At 44.3% G+C, this 20,216-nt stretch overlaps 1 protein-coding gene across 2 annotated transcripts in view; it reads left to right on the top strand.

The window, feature by feature from the left end:
* SATB2 (SATB homeobox 2) overlaps window positions 1-20,216 on the top strand; it is a 174,151-nt gene that overhangs the window by 73,144 nt on the left and 80,791 nt on the right. For both annotated transcript variants that reach the window (XM_005873567.2, XM_005873566.2), the window contains exons 4-5: window positions 981-1,104; window positions 13,847-13,949. In XM_005873567.2, the coding sequence (XP_005873629.1) occupies window positions 981-1,104; window positions 13,847-13,949 (227 nt within the window). The remainder of the gene's footprint in view (window positions 1-980; window positions 1,105-13,846; window positions 13,950-20,216) is intronic.

The raw sequence follows: 20,216 nt of genomic DNA, 5'->3' as shown, positions 1-20,216 counted from the left end.
TCTGGGCCTCATCCTCCGGAAATTCTGTTTCTTTGTTAGGGGTGGGGCCACAACATTAGCAACAAAGAAACAGAATTTCCGGAGGATGAGGCCCAGACATCAGGATTTTAAAAAGATTCCCAGGTGATTCTAATGTGCAGCCAAGGTTGAGAACCACTGCTCTAGAGGCACTCTGCAGAGCCTGCTCCTGTGCATGCCTGCGAGTCACGTGAGTTCAACCTCGTCCTGTAGTGTGAAGGCTTTGGATTTGCCGCTTTCGGAGAACTTGTGCTCTGACAGGAGCACGGATAGCTTTGGTGTCTTCTCTTAAAAGTTCTGTTTTGGGGAGGAAAGCCACATCTCCGCATCGTTCTGTGAGAGTGAAGGTTGGGCCTTTAAACTTCAAGTCTGATGGAGCATCGCTTGACATTTAGCCTTAGACCCAGTAATCCCATTTGTATCCTGGAAGTTTATACTCCCACAGCCACACCACTCCCTTCAGCAGATGAGGGAAATCTTATTTTTAAAAATTAGCAAAAGTCCAAAGGGGCTTTTTTTCTCAGGCTGGTGTGAGCAACTGCTGGGCTCTGTCAGGGGCCTAGAGAAGCCGTTTTCTGCTCCCTTCCCTATTTGGAGCCCACACTGGGTTGCGTTCTTTAGCAGTTTTACTTTTAAAAATATATTGATTGATTTATAAGATTGATTTCAAAGAGGAAGGGAGAGGGAGAGAGACATAGAGACATCAATGATGAGAGAGAATTATTGACTGGCTGTCTCCTGCACACCCCCTACTGAGCATCCAGCCTGAACCCCGGGCATGTGCCCTGACCAGGGATCAAACCATGACCTCCTAATTCATAGGTCGACGCTCAACCACTGAGCCACGCAGGCCGGGCCTTTAGCAGTTTTTCTAGTGCTGCCATGGGGCCGGGAGGGACCCATACCTCTGCAGTCAGGCCCTTCATTAAGGTTTGCCTGTTCCTTCTCACTGTGTTTTCCAGTTGCTCGAAGTTGGAAGACCTGCCCGCGGAGCAGTGGAACCACGCCACCGTCCGCAATGCCTTAAAGGAACTGCTCAAAGAGATGAACCAGAGCACACTAGCCAAAGAATGCCCTCTCTCCCAGGTCAGTGTCCCGGGGGGTCCGGGGAACGGGGAACGCCACGGGGGACCATCCCGCGGGAGGGCACACCGGCTTCGACAGCTGTGTTTTATTTATAGAGTCGCACTGCATTTTGGTTGGAAAACTATGGAGATTGTGGTGCTTTTTGTTGTAGCACAGAAGATACCAGTCACTGAAAGCTTTGATGTAGTGGGAGTGTATTAAAGCCTTCTACATCTACAATCTTTATCTGTTCATTTGTATTCTAGAAGGTAGGTATCAGTGTCTCCATTTTATAGATGAAGAAATCCAGGGAGAAGCACTCTGCCTGCCTGAGCTTGGTCGGCTGGTTAAGTGACACGCTGAGAATCACCTGCCGAAGGTCAGGTTCCAAATCACTGCCTTACCTGCTCAGTGGAATGAGTTAGCCACGCCCGACCCACCTTAATTTATTTCTATTTACTTATTGTCTAGCAGAGAGAGGTGATCTTTGCATCATACACATTTGTCAGGATTTTGTAGTGAATTCACCAGGTGGAAGTGCACTGGGAGAAAAAGTGATGCTGCAGTTTTAGTGACCTGGTCATGGACCAAAACAAGAGACTGAGAGGATCGAAGGGAGAAGCAGCAGAGAAAAGGGCTGCTTGTCCATTTGTGTCCATGGGCAAGGCCCCACTCTTTTGAACGATGAGATAACATGTTGATGGCCAGAGGCAGTGGCTTGGAACCGTGGCGACATGAACTCAGGTTGACATTAGTTAAAGCCACTCCTGGAAATCCACTTCCTGGTGGGAGTTGCTACACTTGGTGTAAGACAACAGGTTACTTACCTGTCTGTGAAGTTCACGGGAAGGTGATGCGAACCGTAGAACGGGAGCTGTGTTCTCGGATGATGGAGTCTTGGGGAGAAGCAGGGAGCCTGGTGGTTAAGAGCGCGCCTTCCGGAGGCAGATGGATCTAGATTCATGTCTTGGCTTATGGCCTCTATGACCTCACCTTTATGAGCCTATTTCTTTGTAAGCAAAACCAGGATAGAAATAGTTCTAAGTCATAGAGTGAGAACTATTTTGGCCTGCTACATGGTGTGCAATGATGTTCTATGAACAGTATCAGCTGTTATGATGGAGACATCATATTGTTGGAGTGAACAATTTTTTGTGTGTGCCTTGGGGTGTGTTTTAGTATTTAGACCCTCTGAGACAAATCATACTATTCATGTTTTTGCTCCCAAAATATCAGGGAGGCATGCATCTGAGTAGTAGGCAGCTAGACAGAAAGGGAGGGGCACTAGTCTTCTTGATCTGCTCTTGAAATCATTGTACAGGTTGGTGAATGAAGTCAGTCAACCATGTCAGACCCATCTTTATTTATATGTATTTATTGAGCCCTTCTCCTGTCTTTGCATCATACACATTTGTAGGAATTTCGTAGTGAATACTCCAGGTAGAAGTGCATCGGGAGAAAAAGCGATACTGCATTTTAAGTGAACTGATCATAAACCGGTTCTGTGCCTGCATTGGTGCTTACAATGCACACCCAGGCCATTTCAGTGCCTACCTGTAGGGATGTATGCAGGTGCTAAGGCTGTTGCTAGAAATTTGATGAAGTTATAAAAAATAATTATTTTGAATTATTCTGATCATACACAGGGACTGAATAAAGAGCAGTTTAGGAAAAGAACTTTCAATCATTTGTCCTGATTTCACAATTAGTCACAATGAATTGCCTCTTGGATTTACGTACATGGAAGTCAGAATGGGCTTTGCCTGGAGGAGGACAAGCTCCTAATTTAATATCACCAACTCAGAGTTTTATCCAGGGCTCTTAAGGCCGATGGAAATTTGGCCCAAACTGATCTATCATGATGATCAGGCCTGATTATAACTATGACATGTGACTGGAGAGAGGGCAAGAGTGGAAAGAACCCAGATCTGAGTCCGAGAGCCCTGAGCCCCAAGGCCCGTTCTTTGATGCCGGATGCGCGATCCTGGCGAGGCCTGCGCTCCCCGAGCGCCATCAGACTCTTCTGTCAATGCGACATGATCGTGTGGACACATCTTCCGTCATTCACAGGGCTGCCTGGAGGTTCACATGACATCATCTCTACTCCTGCTGTAAACAGAGCTCTCTCTCCATTTTCTGTGCCCGTTGCTCACCCACCTAGTTGCCTAACCTGAAAAGTTTCTTCTCTCATGTTTGAGCCTGTGGGTCCCACTGCCTCCACGTCGAAAACCGTCCTCCTTTGTGCCAGGGCCTTATTGAGACTTCCCTCACCTCTCATCTGAGATACTTAAAGTTGTCATGTGTCATGACTTTTCCCCTGCCCCCTGCTGCTCCAGCCCTACTGCAGGCCATCTCCTCCCATGTAACCCTCCAGTCGTCTCCGCCCCCTTCCCACACCCAGTCTGTCGGAAGCACAGACTCTGTAGTTTGGCCTCTGAGAGCCATCGGAAGACTGTCCACCTAACCTCCCACCAGAGCCATCTGCCCCCTCTACCTGCACCTGCTCTGTGCTCCAAACACATGGCATTAATTAGTTGGAACACTGGCCATTGTTCAGACTTCACCAAAATATTCCTGAATTGGGAGAAAGCTACCTAGTACCCTTGTACTTTGTAAGGTTACCAAAGTATCTTGTGTTATTTTAAAAAAAAATGTTTTTATTGATTTTTTTTTAGGGAGAGGGGCAAGTAGAGGGATAGACAGATAGAAACATCGTTTGGTTGCCTCCTGCATGCCCCCTACTGGAGATCAAGCCCGCAACCTGGGCATGTGCCCTGACCTCTTGGTTCATGGGTCGACGCTAACTGCTTAGAACACGGGCTGGGCTTCTTGTGTATTTTAAAAATGTTATTATTGATTTTAGAGAGAGAGGAAAGGAGATGGAGAGAGAGAAAGAGAAACATTGATGTGAGAGAGAAACATCGATGGGCTGCCTCCTGCATACCCCTTATTGGGGATCGAGCCCACAACCCGGCACACGCCCCAGCAGGGAATCGAACCTGTGACCTTTTGGTGCATGAGACAACACTCAACCAAATGAGCCACACCGCCCAGGGCAGGTTCTTGTGTTATTTTAAAAATTCACACCAAGTTATATTCTGCTCAATATACCGGTGTTTTTGATATTAAAAAAAAAGCCTTGGAAATCACTACCTGTAAAATTGCTAACCGTCTCCCATGCTCGTGGAACTGGCCCTTTAGGGAGATGCACTGGGTTGGCCTCTGGCTCTGGCAGCCCTTGCACACCTGCCGATGGCCCGGAGTCACCGCTCACTCTCGCACGTGCTTTCTCCAGCATGCACTGCTCTCTCCTACTGATGAAATCTTTCAAATCCCCGCGGAAAGTCAGCGCTGGGGCAGGACTCTGACCTGTGCTTGAAGTATGGCTTCTGCTCTCGGTAGCCTCCGCACACCCCTCTGTCCCAGCGCTGATCCCGGCCCACTGTCCTGGGGTCTGCCTGTCCCATCACGGATGAACTGCCCACAGTCGCAGACGCCAACTTGTTTATCGTCATGTTCTCTAGTCAGCACAGCGTGTCTCTTCCCCGTAGCTGTGGCTCTAAGGCTGGAGTTCTCCATCTCAGCCCTATTGACCTTCTGGGCTGGACCCGTCTTGGCGGTGGGGCTGTCCGCGTGTTGTAGGATGTCTAGAGCATCCCTGGCCTCCACCCACTAGATGCTAGTAGCATCCCCCTTCCTCCCCCACCCCCTTTGTGACAACCAGAATGTCTCCAGACATTGCCGGGTGCCCTGTGAGGGAGCACTGTCACTCTCTCGTGAGAACCACTGCTCTGACGGGTGTAAAGAGTTCAGGATGGTCCAGTGGGCGTGGCTCAGTGGTTGAGTGTCGACCGATGAACCAGGAAGTCATGGTTCAACTCCCAGTCAGGGCACACGCCCAGGAAGTCATGGTTCAATTCCCAGTCGGGGCACACGCCCAGGTTGTGGGCTCGATCCTCAGTGTGGGCCGTGTAGGAGGCAGCAGACTAGTGATTCTCTCTCATCACTGATGTTTCTCTCTCTCTTTCCCACTCCCTTCCTCTCTAAAATAAATAGATAAACAAACAAACAAGTAAATAAATAAATAAATGAAGAGTTGAGTAGGAAAGTGTTGTGGAAAGTGCTGTGTGATGTAAAGGTTTAGTAACGTGACAGTGTCCTTGGCAGCCCTACAATGTCTTGAACTAGCGACAGTGACTGCAGTCAGCTGATAGGTGATGCCCAGCATGGGCTGGGACTGCTGTTTAGATTTGGGGGGGATTTGACTTGGGCTTCTGGGGTGCTGTGTGATTTTGATCTCAAAGGGGGAGTCCTCAGCCAGCACGGGCACGGAATGTAGACCCCTACCTAGTCCTGCAGGTATTACCCTCAAATGTTCCAGATTGTTCACCTGCATTGCATGGCTGGACTGCATTTAGACAACCTCACTTATTCTGTTGGAGGTTGCAGTAGAAGAGGTGCAGTGGATTAATTTCTTGAAGTTCAACCTATGGAACGTGAAAAAGAACGCATTTCTGTTCTAAGAAGGTGAAAGGGTAACTGAGCAGTGCAATCCACCAGCGTATGGAGCCCTGAGTAAGCGCCTGGCACTTTGCAGTGGACTGGGGATATGGTGGTGATGATGGGGACCAAGCCTTCTATCTAGGAAGAGGAGAGCGAAGCACGCAGCACTACTTGCTTCAAAGGAGAAAGGTTGGCTATTGGGCTATTTAAAATCGACTCCACTCATGAGTAAAAGATGTCTAGTTTTATTTTTTAAATATATTTTTATTGATGAGAGAGAGAGAGAGAGAGAGAGAGAGAGAGAGAGAGAAACATCAATAATGGAAGAGAATCATTGATCGGCTGCTTCCTGCACACCCTACATTGGGGATCGAGCCCCCAACCTGGGCATGTGCCCTGACTGGGAATCAAACTGTGACCTCCTGTTTTTAAATAATTCTTCCTTATTACTCAGAAACCAAACCATTTTAGATCTTTCCTCACTCAAATTTGGCAGTTGCATAAAGGAATGACTCAGTGGCTAATATATCTTTTCCTGAACTTCCCAGTGGGCTGCAGTTCAGAAGAGCACCCCAGACAGTGGAAGAGTGGGAAGTCCATGCAAGGGCAGATGCACACATCTTTCTGTGGCTTATTTATAATTAATTGAGGGAGAGTTAAATGATAAAACCCCAGTCCTCAGGGTTTTGATCCATTGAAATAAGGAGAGCTCACAGTCCCTGCCTTGTCAGCCTCATAGGTTAGGATGACCAAAGGGAATGGCTGAAAAGACCATCTTGTTGATGAAAATTGCATTGAAAGAACAAACAATCTGTGAATGAATGCACCTTCCAATGTCCCTTTGCCCGCCCCCTCTCCCCAACCATGCTCTCTGTGACTCTAGATATGCTTCAATTTTTTTTTTGTGATAAAATACATATAACATGAAGTTTATATTTTAAACCATTTTTAAGTTTACAATTCAGTGTCATTAGTTACATTCACAGTGTTGTGCAACCATCACTCCCATCTGTTTCCACACTTTTCATCATCCCAAAGAGAAAGTCTATGTCCATGAAGTTATAATCCCCCAGTTGTTATTTTCATGCAAAGTTCTTTTAGTTCGAGGCCCAACCTCATGAGCTCAGGTTGACGGAGGCTCTGGCAGCTTGAAAGAACGCCTGAGTGGGTGATGGAGGGACCATGTGAAATGATTGCACGGAGGGGAGAGAGCCGGCATCCATTGATCCCGCATCTTGTGTTAGCACTTTTCCACGCATCATCTCCCCGATCCTGACACCCTTTCGAGGCAGGTGTCCGCAACCCAGGCCCCCAGAGGAGGGGCCACGATTCGATAAGCAAGCCTCTCCACGGTTATTTCGGAGGGAAGCTCTCCCATGGAGGCTTCTTACGCCCCAAAGCCTGGAGGAAGTGGTTCTTTCAGCGCCGATGGTAACAGTTTTCCACTCGGATCACGGATCACGTAGCTCAGAAAGGGCTGGAAAGCCATGGTGGGAGGCTGCCGAATGGCATCAAGTGAGTTTTTCATGACCAAGTAACTCCTCCACATCAGGTTTTGTTTCTTCACCGTACTTAATTGAAGTATCCTTACAATCTCATGTTCATTATGTTATTTAGCATATCACAGAGCAGCACGAAGAAGCCGAAAATGAGCAACGAATGCACGCATTAGTTATCGCCTGCGTCATGCTCTGTCCTCCAGGTTAGCGTGGGCCAGGAGGCCAGAGATGCTGGCTTCTCCCTTACTCTGACACTCTTCTTGCTAAACAGAACATTTCCACTGGCAGAATGTCTAACCATCCACTTTGCTTTTAAAATGTTCTTTTTTAGAGCAACGGTATTATGGGTCTGCTGGTTGGCTGCTGTTATTGTAATGTTCCTGTTCAAACAAATCTCACTGAGCCACGGGGAAGGCAGTGAAGAACAGACAATTCTTGTATCTTTCTCTTTTGGGGGAGGGAGAGGGGATCCTCAGATCTTTCTAAGTGTCTTGTACATATCATCTTAATTCATGGTTATTGTTTTGCTTTTCCTATTAAGTTTGATTCCTTAGTTTTCTCTGACTCTAAACTTAATCCGCTCATAGAAGGGGCCTGAGGTCACACCGTTGTTTTACTTTCCGTCACCTTGTTTCCTGCTTTGTCTAAAGAATTGATTGCAGTGTCCAGTGTTGAGCGTGTGCTGGCAGATGGAGGTGATGGGGAATACGTCCTTCCTTTCATTCATTAGCTTCCCTTCTTAAGAGACCCATGATACAGTGGGGCCTGGTAGTGGTGTGTCTTTGTGGGGCTACCCATTGCTTTTTGACTTTGGACAAGATGCTACATTCTGAGCTTCGTGCCCTCAATTTGAAAATTGGAACCTTAGTTCTAATCACAGGTGACATCTGTTCTCTGACTAGTGAAAAAAACACACGAATGTGGTTAACATTTGTCTGAGGAACCTAAAACAAAATTTCTTTTTAGATAAGGCAGTCTACTTAGCTCTCATAAGTACTATTAGCAGTATTATTATATGCTTTTGCAATTTGGCGTGGAGCAAATTCAAAAGAGCTAGTAAACTTTGGAGTAGCTAGTTCTGGTATATTTCGATTTCTCAAATACCTCCTTTTATATATAAAAAAAACACAAACCCCAAAACTTGCAAAAACTAGTGGCAAATGATGTGTCAAAGTGACTGCAAATGAGGACACTTTGATTATACGCCCCATCCACAGTCTTCATATTTATAATCTCACGATTAATTACAAAGAGGCCTGGAACTTCCAGAACATTTCTGTAGTTGGCAGGACATGTTAAGCCTTCCTATTTATTTTAACACATAATATTTTCCCATAAAGTAGCTGTGGTGTATCCCTGTCCATGTGATGTTCCTGGCTGTGCCTTAGTGTCTGAGGGGCTGCCTTGACTGCCCATGGTATGTGTTCTCCCATTCTTTCTTATAGCCTGCACCATGCAACATGAAATGAGCTCAGCCCTAGCCAGTTTGGCTCAGTGGGAAGAGCGTTGGCCTGCGGATTGAAGGGTCCCAGGTTTGATTCCAGTCAAGGGCGCATGCTTGGGTTGCGGGTTAAGTCCCCCGGTGTGGGGTGTGCAGGAGGCAGCCAATCAATGATTCTCTCTCATCATTGATGTTTCTATCTCTCTCTCCATCTCCCTTCCTCTCTCAAATCAATAAAAATATATTTATTAGTTATCGCCTGCGTCATGCTCTGTCCTCCAGGTTAGCGTGGGCCAGGAGGCCAGAGATGCTGGCTTCTCCCTTACTCTGACACTCTTCTTGCTAAACAGAACATTTCCACTGGCAGAATGTCTAACCATCCACTTTGCTTTTAAAATGTTCTTTTTTAGAGCAACGGTATTATGGGTCTGCTGGTTGGCTGCTGTTATTGTAATGTTCCTGTTCAAACAAATCTCACTGAGCCACGGGGAAGGCAGTGAAGAACAGACAATTCTTGTATCTTTCTCTTTTGGGGGAGGGAGAGGGGATCCTCAGATCTTTCTAAGTGTCTTGTACATATCATCTTAATTCATGGTTATTGTTTTGCTTTTCCTATTAAGTTTGATTCCTTAGTTTTCTCTGACTCTAAACTTAATCCGCTCATAGAAGGGGCCTGAGGTCACACCGTTGTTTTACTTTCCGTCACCTTGTTTCCTGCTTTGTCTAAAGAATTGATTGCAGTGTCCAGTGTTGAGCGTGTGCTGGCAGATGGAGGTGATGGGGAATACGTCCTTCCTTTCATTCATTAGCTTCCCTTCTTAAGAGACCCATGATACAGTGGGGCCTGGTAGTGGTGTGTCTTTGTGGGGCTACCCATTGCTTTTTGACTTTGGACAAGATGCTACATTCTGAGCTTCGTGCCCTCAATTTGAAAATTGGAACCTTAGTTCTAATCACAGGTGACATCTGTTCTCTGACTAGTGAAAAAAACACACGAATGTGGTTAACATTTGTCTGAGGAACCTAAAACAAAATTTCTTTTTAGATAAGGCAGTCTACTTAGCTCTCATAAGTACTATTAGCAGTATTATTATATGCTTTTGCAATTTGGCGTGGAGCAAATTCAAAAGAGCTAGTAAACTTTGGAGTAGCTAGTTCTGGTATATTTCGATTTCTCAAATACCTCCTTTTATATATAAAAAAAACACAAACCCCAAAACTTGCAAAAACTAGTGGCAAATGATGTGTCAAAGTGACTGCAAATGAGGACACTTTGATTATACGCCCCATCCACAGTCTTCATATTTATAATCTCACGATTAATTACAAAGAGGCCTGGAACTTCCAGAACATTTCTGTAGTTGGCAGGACATGTTAAGCCTTCCTATTTATTTTAACACATAATATTTTCCCATAAAGTAGCTGTGGTGTATCCCTGTCCATGTGATGTTCCTGGCTGTGCCTTAGTGTCTGAGGGGCTGCCTTGACTGCCCATGGTATGTGTTCTCCCATTCTTTCTTATAGCCTGCACCATGCAACATGAAATGAGCTCAGCCCTAGCCAGTTTGGCTCAGTGGGAAGAGCGTTGGCCTGCGGATTGAAGGGTCCCAGGTTTGATTCCAGTCAAGGGCGCATGCTTGGGTTGCGGGTTAAGTCCCCCGGTGTGGGGTGTGCAGGAGGCAGCCAATCAATGATTCTCTCTCATCATTGATGTTTCTATCTCTCTCTCCATCTCCCTTCCTCTCTCAAATCAATAAAAATATATTTTAAAAGAAGAAGAAATGAGCTCAGTATATGCACAGTCACTTTACTATAACCCTCCATAAAGCACAGCCCTTTGTTTAGCCAACACATAACAGTACACTTACCTTTTTGATTTGTATCAGCATGGCATTATATTGACATGGACACTCAGGGTTTGGTTGCATTCTGGATTGGAAAAGATCTTGTTCATTTATCGGGAGGGAGTAGGGATCCTAAAAGTTCTGTGGTTGCTCGAGAATGACTGGAAAACATAAAAGAGCAACGGAAACTGCAGAATTATATACGTCTTTGAAAAAGCAGTAAATGGAAATTAGATCTTTTTGGCAGGGTAGTAGGTGGGGGAGATTTTAATCATTACTCATTCCATTTTGCAGCAACGGTATCTCATCAGGTCTAACATGCTACTGATGGTAAGATGCGTCCCAGTTTCAGGGACAGTAAAGTGTTTAAAACATGTGGCTGGAGAATGGTGACATGTGGCAAACCCAGATTCCCTGTGCTGGGCCCTCTGGAGAGCGTGCTTCCTTGTAAAGGCCGCATGTGCTGCGTCTGCCTTAGCCCCTTGCAGTGTTGTTTATAAGGAGTTAAGTTTCAATTTTTTAAAAATAAGTTGACATTAACATGAAGTTGACCTTGTAGTGTATGCGTCCAGAATATTCTAGTGAGGCCTAGTAATTCAGACTCGGGCTATGAGAATGTAACAGTCTAATGTAGGGTTAGGGCATGTCCATGTTTGAAACTGAAGTAATAGGGCATAACATGACCTTGCATCTAACACATCCCCAAGATGTACCTCTTCTGTCTTTAAAGCTCTCCGGGGAATTATACAACCTTATATCAGTAAGACTTCTCTGAGTGTCAACTATGTGTAAAGACGGGCGCTGGCGCTTCTGAATTAGTAGGAATAAAATTTGCCACAAAATTGGAAGAGATCTTTCCAGTGACTAAATATTCCCATTAGCTAGGAAGCTCTCTTCATTTACTACCCATGGTTCCTTGGCTCAGTTCATAGCTTCACCCTGTTTATTTTTTGTTCTGCTATCAGTAAAGATGAAAACCAACGTATAGTGCTCTGGGGAAGAGAACAGATCTGGCTGAGTCTCGGTAGCCACCTCCTTTTTAATTGAGTGTGAATGTGCCCCCAGCAGAGGACCTGGTGACAGAGCCATAGAAAGCCAGGTGTTCATCTCCGCTCCACCTGGGTCGACACTGGCGTTGGGCTGTGTCAGGGAAGGTGCCTGTGGAGCAAAGACAAAGCATGAAGGCAGGGAATGTGGACACGTGGACATGTGGACGGTGTGGGGCCCGAGTGATCGGGGTTGTGACCCGTCCTAGCGGGGAGGAGTTGAGCTCCGGGCAGGGCCTGAGACACTCCCCACCTCAGTCTTTCTATTGCAGCTGGAAAGGGGACCCATCTGAAAGGCATTTTTGGGAAGATGGGCGCTGGCGCTTCTGAGCTCACCTTTGCTCTGGATGTGAAATCATTTGCAGCGAAGGCTTAGTGCTGACTCCTGCGTGGCTGTGTAGCCGGGGTCTTTCGGGGGGATAGCATCCCTACAGACAGCCTCCGGAGATGACCAGTCCATTTGCCTCCGGAGATGACCAGTCCACTTGCCACGGTTCACAGCCACCAGGGTGGCGGTGCCTCTACTCCTAGGCGGCTTTCACATTAAATCTTCCGTTATTATGACATTTCACTTTGGCATTTTAAAATTTCATCGCTGTCCCTTTTCATCTCTTATATTCCAGTGACTCAGCTATTCCACGTCAGCACTGTGGTAGACATGAGGGAGGAAGGAAAAATGGAAACGGATACAGTCACTTCATCCCAGGTCTGGGTATCTCAGACCAGGACAGAGAACAGCTCAGCCCGAGGGCACTGGCCCAGCTAGGACGAGACTCCTCCCCCCTTTGTTAATAGTATACGCAGCAGACCCCCCTCCGGAAGGTTCGGGTCCCACAGATCTTCCAGGGCAGCGGGCGAGGCCCGAAAGTTCGGCAACACACTCAGGCGCTCCTGGCTCTTTGCGCTCCGAGGGCTGCGCTCAGATCCTGAGTGGACAGTTCTCATTATTTCCCCTTGGAGAGCAGAGCTGTCACTTAGAGATCAGCAACTGGGGGAGGGTGGCCATCTGCTCTGGCGAAAGGGCCAAAGGGGTTTCTGGGAATTGAATTAGGGCCCCTCCCCCACCAGCGCTGCACACTGATTGGAAAGAGGGAGCGTGTGGGCTCGCAGAGGGCGTTGTTTCCAATGGGCGGCTGTGCAGGACCGCTGCTGGGCGTTGGAGCCTCCTGGTGAATAAGGTGCCATCCTCCGTTTCATCTCAGCTCCTCTGCAGCAATGCCATGAGACGCCCTAAGATTTCGCTCAGCTGCCTTGTATCTGGGGGGCCTGTTTTAGAGAAAGATGAGTCCAAGGCAGGATATAAACCTTCAGATCTCCTGCATTGTTTATGTCCATTTGTTTTTAGACAGAATCTGCAGCAATAAAACCTATTTATAAAACACACGCCTGTCCCATCACACTCCTTGAGGTATAAGTTACTATTTGCCACCAACGCTAGCCCGGACATGGTATATTGCCTGAAAACATAGCTGTAGAGAATTCAAGGTGTGTGATCGCCATTTTAGTTTCTCAGTGGTAAATGGGTTATGTTCCCCTTCTCTTTCTACCACAATTGCGGAGGAGGGAAGGGAAGAGGAGGAGTGAGGAATCCAGAGGGAGGCACTCAGAAAGGCTTAGCTTGGATTCATTTTTGGTTGAAACATAGTACAAGTGTTAGGCTTAGTTTCCCTGGCTCCAAAATAGCACTGTTAATTTTTTCATTGGGTGAATCTTCACACCAGTGCTAATCACACGTTTCTATAAATTATATTAATTTAACTTATTTCCCTAAACGTTGTTCTGCAGCGTGCAGCACGGATGTTCCCTGGCTCTTGGCTCTCTGGGCTCGCTGCAGTTGGAGAGGGAACAGGCGCATCTGAAAGGCATTATTGGGTGACGGAGGCTGTGGCTTCGGGTCTCACCTGGTGCTCTGGTTCCTAAATCACAACTGTTCTCTCCCTGGGCATCTGCCCTGCGGGGCCTGCCCATCCATCTTTGACATTGTCCCTTATACTTTGACACGTATTAGTTAAAGGGGTAGTAAATTTAGGTAATCATGCCTTTTTTTTGGTTAATATATTTTTACTAATTTCAGAAAGGAAGGGAGAGGGAGAGAGAGACAGAAACATCAATGATGATAGAGAATCATTGATCGGCTGCCTCCTGCACGCCCCCTTTTGGGGATCGAGCCCACAACCCTGGCCTGTGCCCTTGACGGAATCAAACCTGGGACCCTTCAGTCTGCAGGCCAACACTCTATCCACTGAGCCACACCAGCTAGGGCTAGGTAATCATATTTAGTGTTCAATAGTTTAGTTTTCAGGAGGGTGAGCCCTTCCAATTTAAAAGACAAAGGAGATTGGTGTGGGCGATCGTGTGCCCTTTCTTGTCCCTAAAAGGGAGTCCTCACGTTTATGAAAAATAACTGTGTGGTTTTTTTTTTCTTTACAGAGTATGATTTCATCCATTGTAAATAGCACATATTATGCCAACGTGTCAGCAACCAAGTGCCAGGAGTTTGGGCGATGGTATAAGAAGTACAAGAAGATTAAAGGTAAGCTTTTTATTTTTGAAGCCTGTTTTCAGTTTCTTAGGCTAATGAGTTGTTGAGTCTTTGGAATTTATGCTAATTTTAGGTATACTTTTAAAATAAAATTTTATGTAATTTTTAATAAAGATAATATTCTTAATATTTCCATCAAGAGATCCAAATTGACTTCCTTAAAACTAAGATGGTATTAGAACTAAAAGTAAAATTCTTTTTTGTTGTTGTTCTGTTTTGTTAATTCTCACCCAAGGATATATTTTTTCCATTGGTTTTTAGACAGAGTGGAAGGGAGGGGGAGAGACAGCGAGAGAAACATTGATGTGAGAGAGATACATTGATTGGTTTTCTCCCATATGCTCCCCCATCGGGGCCTGAAACCGAGGTATATGCCCTTGACCAGAATCAAACTCAGGACCCTTCAGTTCGCAGGCCAGTGGTCTATCCACTGAGCCAAACCCACTAGGGCTAAAAGTAAAATTCTTAGCATAATATATGAGGTTTATAGTTTTCACAAGAGATGCTTGTGGGGGTTGAGATCTTTCAAAATATTTTGAAATGGTTTATTTCACATAGGCATGTTTATTTAAGAGCTAATCAATGAATCATTTCCACTTATATACTAATGGAAGTTTAAAAGCAGTCATTCTAGGTTAAATCAGCACTTGTAGTTTAAGTAGCAATTACATATTAGAAGGATTGTTGTGGTCCCAGGAATTTTGGAGTCAGAAATGGAGTTTTGCTGTTGTGTGTATTCGGAGACAATTCTAGAGCCATCCATGGTTAAAGCAAAGGGACTTGTGTTCAAATCATTATCTTCTATTTGCCAGCTGTGTGAGCTCAAATACATTTCTTAACTTCACCAAGACCCAGTTTCCTTATCTGAAAGTTGCAGCGATAAAAGTATCTAAGTTGCTGGCTAGCTAGTATGAATAAGTTAATACTAGCACAAAGCAATCTCTTAATTAGTAGCTCTCCTACTATAACAATAATTAATAGCAGTAGTTGTACTACTAGTAATGTCTTACATGTGAAATTATGTCTGGTCCTGAATATACAGCTCTCTTATATAATAAATGTCCTGCGATTTAGACCATCCAGTCCTTTAAATATATTTGTGATATTTGGCCTTTGCACATATGTCAATGTTGGAAAAATTACGTTGTTCTCACCCCAGTTCAAATGCTGTTCAATTCAAATGCTGCTGGCCCCTGAGGGCACTTGGGGAATTTTTGGTAACATAATAGGTTGATGTTCACAGGTATTTCAGTCCATATTTTGCATGGTTATGATATCATCCATCACATTTCATTGTAGGTTCTCGTAGCCTTGTTGTCAATTCACTGCCCCATTGAGGGCCAATGGCATGGTTGGTGGGTGGTAGGTAACAGTGAAGGATGGATTTGCTTGTTTTACTACAGCTGGTTCCTCTCGGGGTTCAGAGTGTGGAAAGGGTGCTTGCTGGTTGTTGAACATTTGGGAGTTAGTTTACCAGGTTGCCTTTGGAGGCACATTTTTGATTACAAAGGAATGAGAGCATTTTATGCTAAATATACAACTTATAAAAATGTCAAAATGTTGAACTCCCAAAAGAAATGAAATCCACTGGAGATTGAGTTCAGATCTCTTTCTTTTCAACCTATTCTCAAATTCTTAGGACCTTCTAGATTCTGGCTCGGGCACTTGCTTTAGAATATTATTAGTATTAACTCTTGTACAGGATACCATGAACAACTCCTCGCCACAAGACATGATTGCATGGTTCAGAAGGGTTTCTTTTCCGTAAGCACTGTCTCCAAGTTTTTCTTTTAGCATAAGATGGTTCAAGTGCTTGAACATACCCTCTTCGGTTAAAAATCAACAGAACCTCGCAGCTCCAAGGTCACTTGTGGAATCCCATTTGCTCGCTGTTACGAGAGAACGGAAGAGCGTGTCCTCCTTTAGTCGCCTGGAGTGTAAGCCCAGATTCAGAAAGACTGGCAACCCTTCAGTCTAGTGTTTCGGGATGGCCACTACAGAGAGTGCGTGTGTCTGTGTGAATCTGTGCACACACACCTTAACCCTTACGGCTTCTACTTTTCTCTTGTCTTCCTTAGCAATCCAGGTTTTTTTTCCCCCCTCTTTCTTTTCAAGATAGTAAATGCACAGTTAAATTGTTTAAGTGCCGTAAAAGCAGACTGAGACCTTGATTTCAATCAGGGGTCAAGGATCCACATACCTGAAGAGGCTGCCAGACGCTGTGTACACATGCTGTTCAGGGAGACGGAGCTAGTCATTCCTGCGGAAAGCGTGTGTATGCGAGCGTGTGTGTCGGTAGGAGGAGAACAGGGAAGGTTAAGGTATGTGTGAAGTAAACACAAGCTGCCGTAAAACAGTTCAAGTGGTGTTGATGCATCAGCCCAGGGGGTGGGAGGGAAAACAAAGCATTCGCGGCAGGTAGGAGGGTGCGCAGAAGATCCACACCCCGAGAAGCGTGTTTTATTAACTCCCCACCCCCAGAGAAAAGCACGTGTTGGACCGATACAGACACGGTTCATTGGCTAGGAGCTCTATGCTCCGAATAGATGTTGCTGTGGGGGATCCTCTCTCATAGAATCCAGTTCTCACGAGAAAGTAATGATTTTGTTTGTAAGATTTCTGTTTGTGTCCATCCATTTTCAAAATGAAAATAAATAAATAAATAAAAAGAAGGAAGTGAGTAGTAGCAAACCCAGAATTCCACCTCGGGGCTCTTCCTGAGAGCTGAGAAGTCAGTTCTCCCTCCTTCTGGGCTTCCGCCCCACAACCCCTCCCTCCTCGCTTTCAGCCCACAGTTACCTAGTTACGTGTCCCATGGCTGATAGTCAGCGTGGAAGGAAATCTCACGCTAACTCACTGATGTCCCAGACTGAAGGCTGGCTGCATTGTCAAATATGTTTCCTATTATCTGCTAATGTCTGTTTTAATAAAACAGTGGGAACTAAATGGTTGCTTCTTAATCAAAACCATGATTTCCTAAACATAAGCCATGTGATTCTGTTACAAATTGCCACATATAGATCTCCTAGGTCAAATTTTTTTTTTCTCTTCTCATAGAAATAAATAAACAGTAAAATAATTATATACTCGGAAAGATCAAAGTAAATATGACTAAAACCTGGCAAAAATAAAAGTCTACTGGAAGGATTAAAAAAAAACGATCAGATTGCAAATTCTATAGTTAATGCTTAAATAAATATGAGAAAAATGAACAATCAATAACTTGATATCATTAAAAACAGATGTAAAAACTATATACAAATGGAATTGTCTAAATTTTGAAGTAAACATTTTAATGTGCATTTTTTGAATTTGTTGTTCTTAAAGCTAAACTATTTACACTTATTTTTTAAAAAGACCTAAGTTGGTTTGGGTTAGCCTGTTAACTTTATTTTCCCCAGAGATCATAGCAGAGCACATTCTGTTTACCTTTTTCCTTTAATTTCAAAGACAATCATGGTTGACACAGACATATTTGAGTTACATTAGTGTTAATTCATGGTGGATGGGAAGACAGTGTGTATACTCTGGTTTTAAGGTCTAGAACTATGAGCCTACATCCCATGAAGAAATGAAGCGGGTGAATGGGGTAGTAGGTTGGTTTAGACAGCTTTTTTTTTTTTTATTGCTGTTCATCTCATACTATAATTGCTTCTGGCCTACATTTTACAATGTAGAGCAGTAAGCTTCAAAGTATAAGGAAAGAAGTGTGCATGTTGTGTAAAAGAACAAAAAAGGGCAATATTAACAGTTGTTTAATGTGGAGGAGTTTTAGTGTTAGATACAAGGATAGTCCACAGAGACCTAAAGATGTTCATGCCATCACGTTATTTTCAAGAATTCTTGGGATTATGTAGGATTTACTCTGTCAATTGTTCTTTCATAGGTTCTATACATTTTATTTTTTGGTTAATCCTCACCTGAGGATATTTTTCCATTGATTTTTAGAGAGAGTGAAAGGGAGGGGGAGAGACAGAAACATCGAAAGAGACCCATCGATTGGTTGCCTCCCGCATCCACCCTGACAAGGGCCAGGGATCGAGCCCACAACTGATCCCTTGACCAGAATCGAACCCAGGACCCTTCAGTCCTCAGGCCAATGCTCTATCCACTGAGCCAAACCAGTTAGGGCTGTTCTATACATTTTAATAAAAAACTTATTTTTAACCTAATTCTTCTTTTGTGTTACTTACTTTTAGGCAAAAACTTTCCCCACCATTTTTATGAAACTAAGTGGAATTATGAGGGCCATACCATTAGCAACGATACTTTTATGGCAGTCTACTCATGCAGGGGATTTTATAAGAATAAGATAGTGACAACAAAGAAGGGCTCTTGTATTTTAAATCTTTCATAATTAAAAATTAACAAGTTAAAAAATAACTTTATATCTGAAGTGTTTTGCACTTGGCACCAAATACCAAGTGAACTGTTGTCTCTGGTGAGGTCGAGCTCAAGTATTCAATATGTCACAGAATTAAGGGGTCATCACAAGTTCACATGGATACTAGTGCATATCGTGAAATTATTTGTGTCATAAAATAATACCACTAGAATGCATGGACCTAACCAAACCCCATAGTTTGTTCAAAAAGCAAAATTATCCCCATCACTTTCTTCTTCTCAGTCATTGCTCAAGAACCCCCTGATTGCTAGTTGTCTTAATTCTTTTTGTTTATTTGAGTTTATTTAGCAAAATATTAAAAAGCTGGGAGCAACGAGGATGTTAAAAATCAGAGTTCCTTCCCCAAGCCTGGTTTATTCTAGTAATCAGTATTTTATCTGACGCTGTCTGATCTAGTCCTGCAAGATCAAACGTCCAGGCCAGCGCGCAGACAGTAAACAAAGCCCGGGAAGGGTTTCAGTAAACACAAAGATTAGATGTTGAATGGAAATTAAACTCCTTGAACTAGTCCTCTGTACTAAAGTGGTTAAGTGGGTTGTGATTAAAAGAAATAAGTAATTATGATCATTATAGCTGAAATGATATAATGTTACCACATTTAAAGCACCTCTTGTACCCCAAAATGACTGTGTCATTTACAAAGTGGTGCCTTAGAGTTGCATAGAGGAATCAGTGTCCTCTGACCTGGCTCCGTGAGGCGGCCCTCGCTTAGCCATGGTGGTGTCGGTGGTCAGGACAATGCCTTTAATCAGCGGCCGGGACTTCTGCCCCTGCTGGTGCTGGGCTCTCGGGAGGTACAAGTCACTTACTGTTGTCTACCTTGTTCTTCCTCCGAGTTATGAAAGGAACGTGCTTTCGGCTTTGGATCTAAATCCAGGTGTTTGGCAAGGAAGTTTGTCCTCTGCTTATACTGTACCTTGCTGACAGTAATGCCAGCATCAGGCCCTTGAGTTTCATACCAACATTGGATTCCTGGAAATAGAAACATCACTTTCACAGTCAACCACTTTTTATCTTACTGGTTTTCCAACACTTGGAAGAGCTTGCACAGTTTCACTGTGACAGTCCCCGATGAGCACGGGTGACTGTTCACCAGTCCCCGTACCCTCTCTGGCCTCCCTACTAGAAGCTTCTTGGGAGAGTCGGCATGTGGAAGAATGGCGCATGGAAAATGCCTTGGACCCTAGCTCAGATGTGGGCTCATTCCTTACTTATTCCAGGTAGCTGCTTCTTTAGCCTGAATATGTTTATTCATAAATATTTAAGAAGTAAAACAATTGCTTGTCAACAAGTCGTTTGTAGATTAAAAGAAACAAATTTGCTATCTGCTTATATTTATACTATTTATAAGCCATTTAAAATACATGCTTAAAAAGGATAGAATATCTGCTTTCCTGGCTTCCTCCTTTCATCCATCCATCCATCCATCCACTCACCCATCCATCCATCATGTATGCTTACTATTTGAAAGGAGTATAAGACACAAGGCCTGGTTTCAAAAACTCAGTGTTATATATGAAATAATGACTATAGAATGTAGACTTTTTGTCCCATGTTTTGTCATTTAAAAATAAATTTAAGCATCTGCTTTATATACCTGACAGGATGCATAGGGGAACAGGTCTCTTTAATTCTTAGCATTTATTAGTACTTCCAGCATGCTTTCGATTTCCCATAGTTTCAGATTTCCATTTGTCCTGCCCTGAACCAAAATTAAAAACTCAGAAACAAAGATATATCTGGTGGTGACTGATGAAGAATCTACAGAGTTGTGAAAGAGAATTTTGGTGTTTAGACCAGAAAATGTCCAGCTTATTCAAAATCTGGCATGATTATAGTGATGTCCTCTAATT

This window comes from Myotis brandtii, unplaced genomic scaffold (assembly GCF_000412655.1).
Source record: "Myotis brandtii unplaced genomic scaffold, ASM41265v1 scaffold412, whole genome shotgun sequence".
Lineage (NCBI taxonomy): Eukaryota > Metazoa > Chordata > Mammalia > Chiroptera > Vespertilionidae > Myotis > Myotis brandtii.
The sequence above is the reverse complement of the archived record's forward strand: the minus strand, read 5'-3'. Positions and strand labels throughout refer to the sequence as shown.